Source organism: Hyla sarda, chromosome 2, assembly GCF_029499605.1.
Source record: "Hyla sarda isolate aHylSar1 chromosome 2, aHylSar1.hap1, whole genome shotgun sequence".
Classification (NCBI taxonomy): Eukaryota; Metazoa; Chordata; class Amphibia; order Anura; family Hylidae; genus Hyla; species Hyla sarda.
The window spans coordinates 372192969-372208664 of NC_079190.1; the positions used below are offsets into that span (position 1 = coordinate 372192969).

Here is a 15696-nt window from a genome sequence, read left to right on the forward strand (position 1 = left end):
TTGCGATCCTCCTGTATAATGTATAGAAACGGGTGGCTGGCCGCTCTTCTGCGCCATCCTGCACTATGTTCTGGGATGTGAAGTTCTTCACATCACAGATTCATATTTTCCGCAGAGAGCTGTGATTGGCCAGATGGTTACAGCCAATCACAACTCTCTGTGGGAAATATGAATAATAGGTATATATATGGCAGTGCAGGGGACTAGAGAAGAGCTTCCGGCCGCCCGCATCTATACATTATACAGGAGGATCACAGCGGGTGCCAGGAATGACACCCGCTGTGATCTTTTCTTTACTGCAGGTACTACTGGTCCCGACATGGAGCACACTCTGCTCCATGCTGGGAGCTGTAGAGCCTGCCTTAATAGACAGATTGCAACAGGTGTCACTTCTTACACCTGTTCTGATCTGTCTAATTGATGCAGGTACTACAGGGACTAATTATCGGAAGTGATATAATATATATTTTCACTTTACTTTTTTAGCCACATTTATTTTCTTTTTCCGGGCATTTAAATGTGCTGTCATTAATAATTGTGGGGGTCAGAGACGAGCTGAGGACAGGGACATCAGTAATATGTATTATACAGTAGGCAAAAAAAAAGGCTGACAGTTTCCTTAATTTACCAAAAATCCATAAATTAACAGAGGTCTTCTATCAGACTTTAAAGATATTTCAAATTGTAATTTGCAGAGGCAGATGGCTGGGACAATAATGTATGTATGTATTTAATGTAATTGGGAAAGACAATGTCATTGTAATTATATGTAGGGGATGATGGGAGTTGTAATTCCCGAATTCCAGTACAGTGGTTGCAGCGGGATCGGCAGGGAGTCTATGGCCGTCCTAGGGCCGTATGAGTGGAAGAAATAAAGTTTTGAAATACATAGTAGCTACTCTAATTAGAGAAAATTTCTCAGAGAAAGAACTCAGAGAACAATGTAGTATCACAAATCTCCCAAAGTGGTCACAAGCTGCCTGTGAAACTGCTAACGGCTTGGTAATTAACACAGAGACACTCCTAGTATAATTGAAGTAGGATGCATGATAGCCCCGTGCTATCCCAGCCCTTTTCAGGACAAGAACTTTCTGTCCTGTAATATGAGTCTCCTGTAGACAAATAACGTGAGGAGACTGGCGTTTCTCAAAATCTAGACATAAGGCCCTCTTGAACTTAGAATTAAGCCCCCAAACATTCCACCTAGCCATCTTCAGGGTCCCCATCATGAAAGAAAGTACTGCATATGAACAAGAAAAACCACAGGAGGACCAGGACGGAGAGGGGCAGAGCACTGGGACCACACATACCACAGAAAACCCACAGAAAGACAAACAGGGCACAGATACAAAACATGTAGGCAAAGGCAACAAAGCATAACCAAAACATCCCCAAGAATACCCTGTCTAACACTAAACGGGACACAGTAAACATCTATTCCCTAACACAGTGCAGACCTAGACCCTAAATACAACTGCTACGGCGTTAAAAGAACACCAAGTGAGTCTAAAACTATTAGTACAAAAACTCCCTCTCACCACCCCACCATAAACTAAATTGGCCGGTGACTAAGAAAAACTATCCTGAGAGACCTTAGGGAGACTGGAACCTATAGAGACCCTAAACAAATCCAGCTCCCTGACCACTATCTAAAGACATTCACAAAGTGCAGTCTTTTTTAAAGGGGTAGTTCAGTGGTGAAAAACTTATCCCCTATCCTAAGGATAGGGGATAAGTTTGAGATCACGGGGGGTCCGACCGCTGGGGCCCCCTGCGATCTCTCTGTACAGGGCCCCGGCTCTCCGGCCTGATAGCGGGTGTCGACCCCCGCACAAAGCGGAGGCCGACACGCCCCCTCAATACATCTCAATGGCAGAGCCGGAGATTGCCGAAGGCAGCGCTTCGGCTCTGCCATAGAGTTGTATTGAGGGGGCGTGTCAGCCGCCGCTTCATGCGGAGGTCGACACGCCCCCTTCCCGCGGGCTGTCGGGGCTCCGTACAGGAGATTGCAGGGGGCCCCAGCAGTCGGACCCCCCGTGATCTGCAACTTATCCCCTATCCTTAAGATAGGGGATAAGTTGTTAACCACTGAGTCACCACTGGACTACTCCTTTAAGGTAGGCCAGGACAGTTCAATCCGGAGGCTTGACTGGGGGGGCTGCATCCACCCAGTGAAGAGCGTCAGTCGGAGAAGTAAAGAACTTAGAAGGTCATATCCACCACTCTCAGGCGAGCAGGATACCACATTGAGTAGTGGTAGCCCTTGGCACGCAGCTTCGCTCGGACCTCTGTAAACGGCACCTGCTTGCGTAGCTCCACAGAAAAATCTGGATAAAAGGACACTCTGCTTCCATCACAAATGACCTCACCCTTGATATGCACTGCCCGGAGAATAGCATCTCTGTCCTTGAAGTGGAGAAGTTTGGCCAGGAACAGGCGTGGAGGGCCATCAGGAGGAGGAGGCCAGGCCGGAACTCGGTGGGCCCACTCAATGGAGAAATAAGGAGAGAATGTGTCCACTGGAAGAATCTCCTCCAGCCACATTTCCAGGAACGGCACAGGATCATTCCCTTCCACCTTCTCAGAAAGGCGCACAAGGTGAATGTTATTGCACCTCAAGCGGTTCTCCATATCATCCATGCAACCCGGAACCCCCAGAACTTGGCGCTGCAGTGAATCAACCCACTCCGGCAGAGGATCTTCCACCGCAGGGAACCTATGCTTCACTTCTTCAGTGCGTTATCGTATCTTTTGGGTCTCATGTCGCAGAATAACAAACTCCTGCCACAGTTCATCAACTTTAGTCACCATAACAGATTGACAGGAGGTAAAGGCAGCCAAGAGCTCCAAGAACCGATGATTCATAGCTGTAGCATCATAGACAGGCCTTTCAGGGGACTGTTGCTGCAGAGGAGTCGGAGACCCTTTCAAACAGTGGCAGAGCTGGATCAGGAGAAAAACTCCTAGGATGGTCCTGGGGTCTGGAGAACTGTCTCAGTGCTTTCAGTGCCTGCCTCATCAGAGAAGGCTTCTTCATCAGAGGTCAGCCCAGAAGCTTCTGCATATAGTTTGGATTTCTTGTTCCTGCTATGGTGGCCAGCCATGACTGACAGGGCCCCACAAAGAGCAGGCAGAAAGGCACCAGAAACACAGTCTAAGGAGTGCAGGTCACCTCTAGAAATATATCAGGCCAGAGGCACCACAAGTCCCAGCAGTCCAGGGCTACACAGAGAGCAGGTAGAGAGGCACTGGGTATATAGCTCAGGCTGGAGGGGGAACCCCAGCGGATGAGATAGTCCACAGAAGGCAGCAGAAGCACCACAAGTCCCAGCAGACCCAGGCCACACAGAGAGCATGCAGAGAAGCACTAGTGATATAGGGTCTGCAGTCGGGGTTCAACGGAGGGCCAACAAGTCCATAAAGGGCAAGAAGAGCACCACAAGTCCCAGCAAATCAGGGCCCACAGAGAGCAGATAGAAAGTCCCTAAGGGATATTGCAAGCAGTAAGGGGTACTGTATGGAGTGAGCAGACCCCAGAAGCCAGTGCAAGCACCACAAGTCCCAGCAGGAGCCCAGGCAGGGCACAGATGTACTCACTCAGCAACCCCCAGTAGATGACAGCAAGGAGCAGAGAAGCGTAGAAGGCTCCAGCCCGGTCTCGCAGTGTGACGTTAGCAGCTGCACTTTCCCAGTGGTGGGAGCTGCTATGGACACCAGTAAAGATGGCTCCGCCTATGGAGGCCTAAGATGACGCCCCTTCTTCAGGATGACCGAGGGTCCAGAAGAGCAGAAAATCCAGGGGAGGCCTCCCCACAGCTCACCACCACACAGCCCGGATGCGGAGGATCTCCTGCACCAGCCCACACCAGCTCGAGACCTCCGCCACACTCCACCGCCCAGCACCTCAGGCTATGGCCACCGGAGACCGCACGCACCACTCAGAGCCACCGGAGCCAGATCATCATCAGCACCCCGTTATCCTGCACCCTGGAGGGACTGAAGACAAGTAGACAGGCAGGGAAAGGGTACATTTTCAGGGGTATAGAGAAGCAGCGTAGCGCACGTTCGCTCAAACCAGCATCCAGGCCACACCCCCTTGATTGCAGCATCTAAAACAGGAGAAAAGACATCCTGGCTAGCTCAGCGGACTGTTCAGGACCACCGCAGTGAATTCTTGAACAGCTGAGAGGATGGCCGGAACGCCCTTACCTGCCTCCTCTGCAGGCTGGAGCAATCAATCATTGATAGCACTGATCTATGCTATGGCATAGTATTGTTCAGTGTATGCAATGTAAGGTTTGCATGTAATACTCCCCTATGGGGACAAAAAAAAAGTGTAAAAAAAAATAAAATAAAAAAAAGTTTATGTGATTTTCCCATTTAAAAAAAAAATATGTGTAAACAAAAATAAACATAAATTTATGTGGTACCGTCGCATGCGTAACTGCCCAATATATAAAAATATAACATTAATTAAAACACTTGGTCAATGGCGTACACATAAAAAAAATCCACAATCTAAAATTGCGTCTTTTTGGCCACTTTGTATACCCTAAAAAAAATGTATAAAAAGTGATCAAAAAGATCCATCAAAATGAAAATGAAACCGATAAAAACTTTTGATCATGGCGCAAAAAATTTACCTTTATGAAAAAATAGAAAAGTTATAGGGTTCAGAAGAGGACATTTTTAAACATGCTAATTTCCGTACAAATATTTATAATTTTTTTTAAAGAAGTAAAACTAACTAAAACCTATATCAGTTGGTTATCATTTTAATCGTATGGACCTACAGAATAAAGATAAGGTGTCATTTTTACCAAAAAGTGCACTGCATACCATCGAAGCCCCCTATATTTACAAGATTGCATTTTTTTTTTCAATTTTGCCCCACAAAGATTTTTTTTTTTTTGTTTCACTGTAGATTTTGTGGGGAAATTATGTCAAAGTACTATTGGTGGTGCAAAAAACAAGCCCCATATGGGTCTGTAGGTGCAAAATTTAAAGCGTTTAGATTTTTAGAAGGTGAGGTGGAAAATACGAAAGTGCAAAAATGAAAAAACCTGTAGTCCCTAAGGGGTTAAAGGGAACCTGTCATCAGATTTGCACCCTATATAACTGTTGGCAACATGTAAGATAGGGTAAAATCAGGTTGTTTACCATATCTGGAAGTCTTCAGGGCCGGCGGCAATACTGCAAAAAGTTATTTTGTGTGGTATTTAAATGAGGTGTAAATATTCCTGGGGCATTCTGAATCATGGGATAGTCACTGTTGCCGAGGCTGCAACCACTCCTTCCCTGGTATGATTGACAACCCGGTGTTTCTCTGACAGTAAAGCTCTGCTCCCTGAAGTTTTGTGAGCCCAAAAGCTACCTCATTCACAATGATAGCAATTCTTCTGGGACTGCGTAAAATTTTGTTGGGCATTAGCTCCTTTCTCTGATCTGACTGCATTACTGATTCCCTACTCCAGGCAGGATGGGGACAGACACCAAAGCACTTCGACTACATGAAAATCAGCACAGGGATCTTCACAATAGAGTTTACCTCTTCTTGTAACAATCCCTTGGACTCAGAGAAGAAATTCTGGTGCAGTAACACTTTTCTAGGTCCTGATGCTGCTATGAATGCTTCCCACAGCACCATTGGGAGCGTGCATGGTCAGGGGATTTGCACTTACCAGAGAGCTTCTGGTATGAACTGCCAATTACATTAGAAAATTCCGCTCTTCCAAACCAGGAAGTGAGAGTGGGATGGAGGGCTAAATGGCGGAGAACTAGGCAAGTGGGGAAAACCCCTTTAACTTAAAGAAGCCTTTCACATATTGTTATGATCTGCACTCCGGACAGACACGCTGGCCGTGAGTGCTTTCCTTCTCACTCCTCCTCAGCCAGCGAAGCTGGGATTCTTGCAAATCCCTCCTGTGCCTCGCATCACCTCAGCCGCCTGTGTGGTCGAGTCATGCCAGGGGTAGTGACCTGGATGCTGCCTGCCGCAGCAAGACCATCCCGCTTTGCTGAAAACCAGCGGCACCTTAGACTCCGCTCCCTGGCACGACCCGTCTCATCTGCCACACAGGTCCAGCGAAACCACTACCTTCGTGAGTGTCCTGCCTACTGCTGTGAGTCTTTACACATATGTTACGCCACCATTGCATAGTGCATAGGTAGAAGCCTTTAAATCAATTTGCGTAAGTGCTCTTAATCTATACCACTCAATAGTATCAGGGACAGACCATGGAAAACAGTGAACAAGGGCAGCATAGCATAAGTTAACTCATGGTGAAATCTGTAAAAACAGAACCCAAAACCAATCTTTTTTTCTTTTGATTACACAAATATTTTTTACATAAAATGTACCTCATTCCTCACACTATATCCCCTACTGCAAAAAAGGCAACTCCTTATATTGCTATATCGAAAAAACTACTGAAAAAAAAAGCTAAATCTGATGCATCGATAAGACTTTAGACTGTAAAATGAGATGGTGTTTCTTTTAACCAGTGTAGCCTGTTTTGCCACTAGATGTCAGCATATACAAAGCAGCAATATTTCACCGAGCATACGTCCTGTATAGATATGAAAAATAATGCTGTAAATGTTTTTCATCATACAACTGCAATCACTAAAACATTTTTTACATACCATAGGCTTCTCCTGTGACGTAAAGCAGATTGGTTTTGAACAGGTGACACATCCAGATGGCAGAACACAGGACTGTAGTCATTATTCATGACATACGTGCACTCTCTCAGCCGGCCTCTGTGTACTCAGGAGGGATTTTTCTCCTCTGTGTTATAATTGAACTAGTTGTTGTACATTTATAATTTATCAGAGGATCAGTCAGCGCTATAGATGGATTTTGTGCTTTGCCTTTTTTTTTCTTACTAACTGTTCAACAGAATATATAACACGCCAAGGGAAGTTGTGTCCAAAACTTTTAAATACTGAGGATCAAACAGTCTTTTTAAAGCCAAAACATTTTCTTCGCAAATATTTGTACTCAAACCAAACTAACACTTAAAGGGATTATCCACCACAAGGGGATTTTAGTACGTACCTGCCAGACAGTAATATACATGGCTTAGGAAGGATCTGCGCGTGTCTTAATGGTACTAAATGGCTATGTTGTGAGATCACCATAACACTGTGGCTATCTTTTTGTGAACTGATATTTCCAGTTTGACTTTTCTTTTTTCCTACAAATCCCATAATTCCATTTTCCTCCCTCCCACACATCAACCACCCCAACAATTGAAACATAAATAAGCTGCATCCATTCAAAAGTCCTGTGGTTTTCAATCAGGGTGCCTACAGTTGTTGCATTAGTTGCAGATTGATCTCTCTCCCACCAAGCGATTGCTCCACCCATCAGCTGTCTAGTGAGTCAAGTCTCGGCCGCAGACTTGGGAAAAATCTGAAACAACAGTCATTTTTTATGCTGTTAAAAATAAATAGCGGGGATAAAATCACAGAAGAATTGTGAGAAAACTGTCACACACAGGAACAGACACTATATTATGAACTACACTAACTTTACAGCCCCTGTAGCATAGTCAAATAAAAAAAAATCCTGGAATAACCCTTTAATATGTTATGACATTAAAAAAGGACTTTTTGCAAAATACACACAAGGGTAATATTGCTGCATGTCTGTGCTATGGCTATTAGTCTCGACCCATCCACAATTCTTCTTACCGATAGCATCATAAGGATCTATCATTCTTTTTTTAATAGTGTATGTGGGCTCAAAACAATCAAAATTAGCCATATTCAATATGACTTACAGGGGTAGTCCAGTGAAATAAAAACCTATCCCCTTTCCACAGGATAAGTCTCTGATAGCGGTGGGTCAGACCGTGTTCTCCTGCCTGGAGCTCATTTATTCTCTATGGGAGCACCAAAAAGACCCGAGTCCTGTACTCAAGCATCTCCGGCACTCCGATAGAAATAAATGGAGCGAGTGCCACCTGTAGAACGGTGGTCCTCTCAGAGAGCCCAGCCGCTGGGCAGGAGATTGTGGGGTTCCCAGGGTCAGATCCCCTGTGATCAGACAGTTATTCCCTATTCTGTGGATAGGGGATAAGTTGTTTTCTGCTAGAATACCCCTTTAACAGTCATATGGTACCAGGCCCTAAAGAGCCTTAAGCTGGTATGTCTTTTTGCTTCACCTTTCAGACAGATTGATGTTGAATAGACCAAGTACATCCCTTCACAGCAATGGTAATCCCTAATGGCTAATGTGCTCATCATGACTCCACAAGGCATCCCAGCTTATTTGTTTCAAAATGGCACCCACATATCCCCCATAAACAGCTTTTGAAAATCCAGCTGAGTGAAGAAAAAAAAAACTGCACAAACCATGAGCCCATGCACTTGTTTCCTTTGTGAATTGCAGGAGAGGCTGCCTTCAGAGAGTGAGCAGTCAATATAGATGAAGGAGGTGTGTGTGCCTAAGCCAATCAGGGACTATCACACGGCACACTAAAGCATGGCTCTCTGAGCTGTCATCTACTGTAGATGCTAGTCATCATGTGTGATAAGATCTACTGGACTTCCTGCCTGGAGGAAAAGCTGAGAGAAACAGGGTATGTGCTTAGCAAAGATTACACTTTACATTGCAAAGTTATGTAACTTTCTCATGTGCAGATATACAAAGGTAATTTCATTTGGCTGAAGTTCTTCTTTAAAGTATTTAAAAGAATACTTGTCATTAGGAAAAATGTTTGACATGTTCTAGTGACTTGTGAAAAGTTTTAATTAACAGGTGCCATAAGACCTCTGTCAATCAGGATACCAAACCGGAAGAAGTCTGCTCTACCGCACGCTCTTCTGTTGGCTTTGACACAGCCTCTGCTTGTGACAGAGAGGCAGCAGAGCATATATGTGTAGTGTATTACTACTTCAGCATTACTACACACACTGGGATCCCCTGCAGCTTGCATGGGATTGTTTGTGTAAACGGGCTTAAGCATATAGCAGCAGTGTGCGTAGAAGGGCACCAATGATCTCCCGCTGAAATATGTTAATTATGTTTACACGACGGAATTTCTTAAAAAATGGTCAGAATAGGGCTATTTGAAGGCATTTTTTAAGTTTTTATTTTTTAACACTAATAAAACATACCACACATTTTATATATTATGTACTGTTGCATTGTACTGTCCTGTAAAAGGAAGAAAACATGTTAAATATAGGTGTATAAGCAAATACCTCTCCCTATATTAGCAAAATTATGTATCTTCTTTTGGGGTGGTCTAAGGGGTTTTCAGTGTATTTAATAACATTTTATATGTCATTACTAAGTACAATTGGCCCCACAAAAAACAAGCCCTAATATGTAGGTTTTTAGAAGATGAGGAGCGAAAATGCAAAAATGAAAATGTAAATATATTTGTAGTGTCCATTGACAAGATTTATGTAACGCTATAATTTAGCATATTAAACATTTCCAGTCTACTCTCATCCGTTAATGAATACATCTTTGTCAATGTGGTCTTTCAAATGTTTATATGCACTAAACTATAGAGGCACATCTTGACAAAAAGAACAGTTATTCTGTTTGCAATAAAAGGTTGTTTTATCTTTGTTATTGTCTACAGCCATTTAGTAAATGGAATCTAGCATTGTGATGCTCAGACACAACTTTCCTTTGAACACAGGAGGGAGCCAGTATCCTGTCTATGTATATTCAATCCTCCACTCAGCAGTAAATTGCTTCTGAAATGAGAATACCTTCCAACTTCATTCACTCCTGTTCATTACCGGTAAATATTTACAATATTGCTGAATACTGTCACAGTCATCTGTAAGATAACATAGCCCCCAACGTTATTGTGCCAGATTTTGTAACTGTGATGCTAGCACATTGTCACTTTTTATTGTAGCATTTAAATGTAAAATAATTCTGAGGGAGATAAGTGGAAAAACAAAATATCAATTCCTTGCTCGCATGAAAAAATATAACAATACTTTCATGAGAAACAAAAACTGCAGAAGATGAATATGTTATGGGGCATATTCAAAATCAACTTGTTTTTTAGAAAAGTTGTAAAATAAAAAGATTCAGGATAAGGTGCTCTCATTGGTGCTATAAAAGTATCAGCGTTTTTGATTGTATGTAATGCATCTTCTGCCCATAAATGTGAGATAGCTGTGAGCCGAACACTTTCAGCCATCAGCTATCTTTTTCTATTTTCCTATTCTGCGTGTATTGTTTATTTCTATAGGGAAAAATGAATTTGATGCTGTAAAATCTCTCTTCTTATCTTCCATGGGAATAAATGATCAAGCATGTTGAATTGTGACATGCCCTTTGCTTCTTACCAGCAACATATGCAGTTAGGAGGATGTTTTTAGGGCCTCATTCATATTAGATCAATGAACATTTGATTTGGATAACTTTTTTTAATGTCTATAGCCAGCTTAATGTATCATGATCCATTCGGTATGTAAGCGCCACAGTAAATAGCTCACATTACACTTCTCTTAGGGTGCAATCAGAGAATGCAGATGTATTTAAAAGGGGTATGACAGTAATAAAAGCAAGAATGTCAGAAGTCGAACCACCAGGATCCCTGAAGTTGACGGGATGGGGGTCCCATGTCCCATGTGTGGTGAGCCACCGGTGTTATAGCGGGACCACGGGGTGTAGCGGTGTAGGTAGCGGGGCCAGAAGGTATTAACCCCTGGGGCAAGATGTTGTCAACCCCTAGTGTTCATGTCACCAGGATGTGGTTATATGTTGTAGGATATCGCCGACAACCAACCCAAAACGGCATATAGTAAATGAAAGTCCAAAGCAGGGTTTTGATGCAACTAGAACTTTACTGAAGAAGGCAGAAAACAGTCTTTACAAATAGCCAACTTCTACAGAAGTGACCGGGACACAGGGAACCTCTCAGGCTGGCTTGGACTTGTAGTTGCAGTAATAATGATGCAGGCCACTGTACTACTGTTATGACTAGATAGGGACAGTAGAGACTTGACTTGTACTCACAGATTTGATGTGGCTGCAGATTTATAGGCTTTGGCCTAGATATGCGGGACTTGACTTGTACAGGACTTGTGCTTGCTTTCTTGTCCAGGTCCAAAGAGCAGGAACTAAGAGAGAATGTGGAGACTACATTCCCTTATATATCAAGGGGCTGGACTAAAGCCCATTGGTAACTGGTTGCCTGTGGTTACCTGTGTCTCAGGAACTCTGGGTATATCATGTGATCACCTATCACATGACATATCACATGACCTTAGGAAGGTACTATACAGGGTAAATGTCCTAACAACCTTCATATATTACTTACATTCACTATACAATACCATATCATTACTTAGGGGGGAACCCTGCAGGAGAGCCCTGTGGACCAAGGGGACTCTACCTGAGGGGACTTTAGGACTGTACAGAACCAGTTTCTGTACCGGGACACCACTAAACCCCTTACTTAACCACTTAAGGACCCAGGGCATACAGGTACGCCCTGACGCCCTGGTACTTAAGGACCCAGGGTGTACCTGTACGCCCGTGGGAATTTCTGTCCCCCCATGCTGGCGATCACCGCAAATCGCGGATGAATTCACACCGGCGATTTGTGGCTATTCCGGTCATACGGGTCACGTGTAACCCGTTGACCAGAAGATACAAGGTAATCAGGGGTGTAGAATATCACCTCCTGTATCTATGGGAAGGTGGCGATTTCATCACCCCCCCAGGAGCGCTGCTATTGGTCGGTCTGACCAATAGCAGCCGGCAGAGGAGGGGTTAATGTCCTCTTCTCGCAGCTCTGTTAGCCCACTGAGTTCAGTCAGCGGGCAGAGCTGCAAGAAAGAGCCAGGGACCCCCCCCCCCCTGTGAAGATCGGAGCCCCTCCTGGCTGAAGAAGGGTCCTTTAGTCAGGGTGCGTTTGTATGCAGGGACAGGTAGGAGGTTAAAAATAGAAAATAAGTTAAAAAATATTTCCCACACACACAGTTTTTTCAGTGTGACCCGGTCCTATTAGGGGTTCAGGGCGCTGCATTTTGCTCCCCATTTTTGGCCACAGCGTTTCTTTCACCCCCATATAACGGAGTGTGATTTATAATCACACACCGTTATTTATAAAAGTTACACCAAGCACACACACTACATACTTCCCCCCCACACACACCCACTCCATCCCCCCGCCACCGCACCCCCCCCCCCCACCACCGTAGAAAAAAGGCAATGGCTTACCAGGCATTTTTGGCAGCAGAGGCCTACGCTTTACTTGCCCCTGACTCCAGTGAGGACGAGGAAGATCCCACTTTCCTGTGTTCTTCCTCATCCTCCTCATCATCTAGCACTGATGATGAGTCCCCTGTAAGGTGGCGGAGACGCCGCCAGGCGAGGCCACCCCCCCCCCCCCATGAAAGTGACCCATTGGCTGACACTAGTAAGAGCGTCCATGCCGCTCGTAATAGGAGTCCGACCCACCAGACAAGCGTACAGGAGCCCCCTTCCGGTGAACCTGTCTGGAGACCCCCAGAGGGTTATCAGCCACGGTTTCCTGAGTTGGTTGGTGACTCAGGAATCCGGATTGACATTGCTCGATACACTGAAATTGACTATTTTAGTTATTTTTTCAGTGACAGCTTTGTCAATCTAATGGTGGAACAGACAAATCTGCATGCCCAGAAGTTCATCGCCCACCACCCCGATTCTTTTTTGGCAAGGTCCAATGAATGGTACGCCATTGATGTAGCCAAAATGAGGAAATTTTGGGGCCTCGTGCTGCATATGGGCCTGGTCAAAAAACCCAGTGTTAGGTAATACTGGAGCAGGGACATCCTCTACCAGACCCCGATTTACAGTATGGCCATGACACAGAAGCGGTTCGAGGCCATTCAGAAATGCCTCCATTACACTGATAATGCGGCATGTCCCCCCCGAAGTGATCCCGCCTATGACCGGAATTACAAAATGAGGCCGGTCACTTTGGGGTCAAATTTTTGGAGGCCTATGTACCCTTCAGGAAGCTTCCCGTATTTAACCCCCAGAATGTCCCCCCACTCTGGGTGTTAGCGGGAAAATCGTTTGGGACCTTGTGCACCCATTGCTGAATAAGGGTTACCACCTTTACGTGGACAACTTTTATACCAGCATCCCTCTGTTCACATCCCTTGCCGCCAGATCCACGTCCACTTGTGGGACCATGCGGAAGAACCAGAGAGGCCTCCCTCTAAATTTGATCCAGACACCTATGCCCAAGGGTGAGTCCTGTGCCCTTACCCATGAAAACCTGTTGCTGGTCAGGTATAAGGATAAGAGGGATATCCTTATGCTGACCACAATTCATGGTAACAGCAGCTCACCTGTCCCTGTGCGAGGTACCACAACAACGGTCCTCAAGCCTGATTCTATTCTGGGCTGCAATCAGTATATGGGGGGAGTTGATCTCTCTGATCAAGTCCTCAAGCCATACATGGCCTTGCGGAAAACACGGGTATGGTACAAAAAAGTTGCGGTCTACTTGGCACAGGTTGCCATGTACTTTTTGTACTGTCCCAGCATGCTAGCAACACAGGAACATTCATCCAGTTCCAAGAAGTAGTCTTAAAGGTCCTGATCTTTGGTGACCGGGAAAGAGCAGGCCGGAGTTCCCAAGGAACTGAAGTTATAGGTGCCAGGATCGTTTCAGGCCAGCACTTTCCAGGTGAGGTCCCCCACACTGGAAAGAAGGGACAATCCCAGAAAAATGCAGAGTGAGTCACAAGAGGGGGATACGGAAGGACACCACCATTCAATGTGACACTTGCCCTGATCATCCGGGCCTCTGCATTAAAAAATACTTCAGGGAGTATCACACTTCCAAGCAGTACAACATTTTCCCTTTTCATTTTATTTTCCATAATTTGACCCCAATGTACCAAGTCCAGAGTACATTCCGAGTTTTAACCCCATAAACCACTAAATTGCCCCCAAAAATGTTTCATTTAAAAAAAAAAAAAAAAAAGACCTCTGTGGGTATCATCGTGGACTTTTTTATGTTGCCTCAAATGCACAGCGCTCTCTTTCCACCAGAGAGGGGTGAGGCAACAGGTTAGGGATGGCCACACACATCACATTCCCAGAATGATGACTCAGAGCATAGGGTTTGGGGTGAGCATATTTTTTTGTTTTTTGTGAGAACATAACCTTTTTTTTATGATTTCACGTCCCACTGTACCCCACTTTAGTAACTTAGTGTACCCTGTTTTAGTAATTTACCCCATGTAATGCTCCTGTAGAAGCTCAAGGCACCTGACTGAGCTCCTGCTCTACCGTGACTGGTGTGCACCCGCAGAGCTGTTTACGCCCAGATATGAGGTATGTCCTTACTCCAAAGAAATGTATTTACAAATGGTGACATTTTCTCCTGTTACCACTTGTGAAAATGAAAAATTTGGGGTAACCGCAGCATTTTAGTGTAAAAAAAATCAAATTTTTCCTTTTCACATCCCACTTTAATGAACATTTATCAAACACCTGTGGGGTGTTAAGGTTCACTGTACCCCTTGTTACGTGCCTTGAGGGGTGTAGTTTCCAAAATAGTATGCCATGTACTTTGATTTTGCTGTTCTGGCACCATAGGGGCTTCCTAAATTTGACATGCCCCCGCATTTCAGCCAAATTTGCAAATGTGACTCCTCTTCTGAGCATTGTAGTGTGCCCGCAGTGCACTTGACGTCCACACATAGGGTATTTCCATACTCAGAAAAGATGGGGTTACACATTTGGGGGGGCATTTTTCTCCTATTACCCCTTGTAAAAATTAAAAATTTGGGGAAAAACCTATATTTTACAGATTTTTTTTTTTTTATAATTTACACATCCAAAGTCGTCAAACACCTGTGGGGTGTTAAGGCTCACTGTACCCCTTGTTATGTTCCTTGAGGGGTGTAGTTTCCAAAATAGAATGCCATGTGTTTTTTTTTTGTTTTTTTTTTGCTGTTCTGGCACCATAGGGGCTTCCTAAATATGACATGCCCCCACCCCCTATTTCAGCCAAATTTGCACATGTGACTCCTCTTCTGAGCAGCACTTGACGTCCACTCATGGGGAGAGATGGGGTTACAAATTTTGGGGGGGCATTTTCCCCTATTACCCAGGGCCGGTTTTAGGTTTATCGTGGCCCCAGCATTTTAGTGAAAAAAAAAAAAAAACATTTACACATCCACCTTTAACGAAAAGTCGTCAAACACCTGTGGGGTGTTAAGGCTCACTGTACCCCTTGTTAAGTTCCTTGAGGGGTATAGTTTGTAAAATAGTATACCATGTGTTTTTTTTTTTTTTCTGTCCTGGCACCATAGGGGCTTCCTAAAATGGACATGCCCCCCAAAAAACATTTCAGCAAAATTTGCTTTCCAAAAGCCAAATGTGACTCCTTCTCTTCTGAGCTTTGTAGTGCACCCGCAGTGCACTTGATGTCCACACATGGGGTATTTCCATGCTCAGAAGAGATGGGGTTACAAATTTTGGCAGGCATTTTCTCCTATTACCCAGGGCCGGTTTTAGGTTTAGCGTGGCCCTAGGCAAAATCAAAAGAAGGGCCCCAAAAGGCATAATAGTGCTCTAACCAGATTTGCACATTTTTGGTCACTTCAAAAGCCATAACAAATATCTAAAAAGCAATTGAAAAGTCTCATCAAAACAAAAATGGTACCGATAAAAACTACAAATCAATGTGCAAAAAATGACTCTCA

General features: G+C 44.5%; 2 protein-coding genes across 2 annotated transcripts in view; one reads left to right on the forward strand and one right to left on the reverse strand.

Annotated features, from left to right (window-relative positions):
• The window catches only part of PIMREG (PICALM interacting mitotic regulator), a 61001-nt gene extending 54234 nt beyond the window's left edge, over positions 1-6767 (reverse strand). The window contains exon 1 of the mRNA XM_056558431.1: positions 6646-6767. The gene's annotated coding sequence lies outside the window, so the exon portion shown is untranslated. The remainder of the gene's footprint in view (positions 1-6645) is intronic.
• A 2852-nt stretch (positions 6768-9619) lies between these two features.
• Positions 9620-15696, forward strand: part of AIPL1 (aryl hydrocarbon receptor interacting protein like 1) — a 158131-nt gene continuing 152054 nt past the window's right edge. The window contains exon 1 of the mRNA XM_056558423.1: positions 9620-9767. Within this exon, the coding sequence (XP_056414398.1) occupies positions 9726-9767 (42 nt within the window). The 5' untranslated portion in view covers positions 9620-9725. The remainder of the gene's footprint in view (positions 9768-15696) is intronic.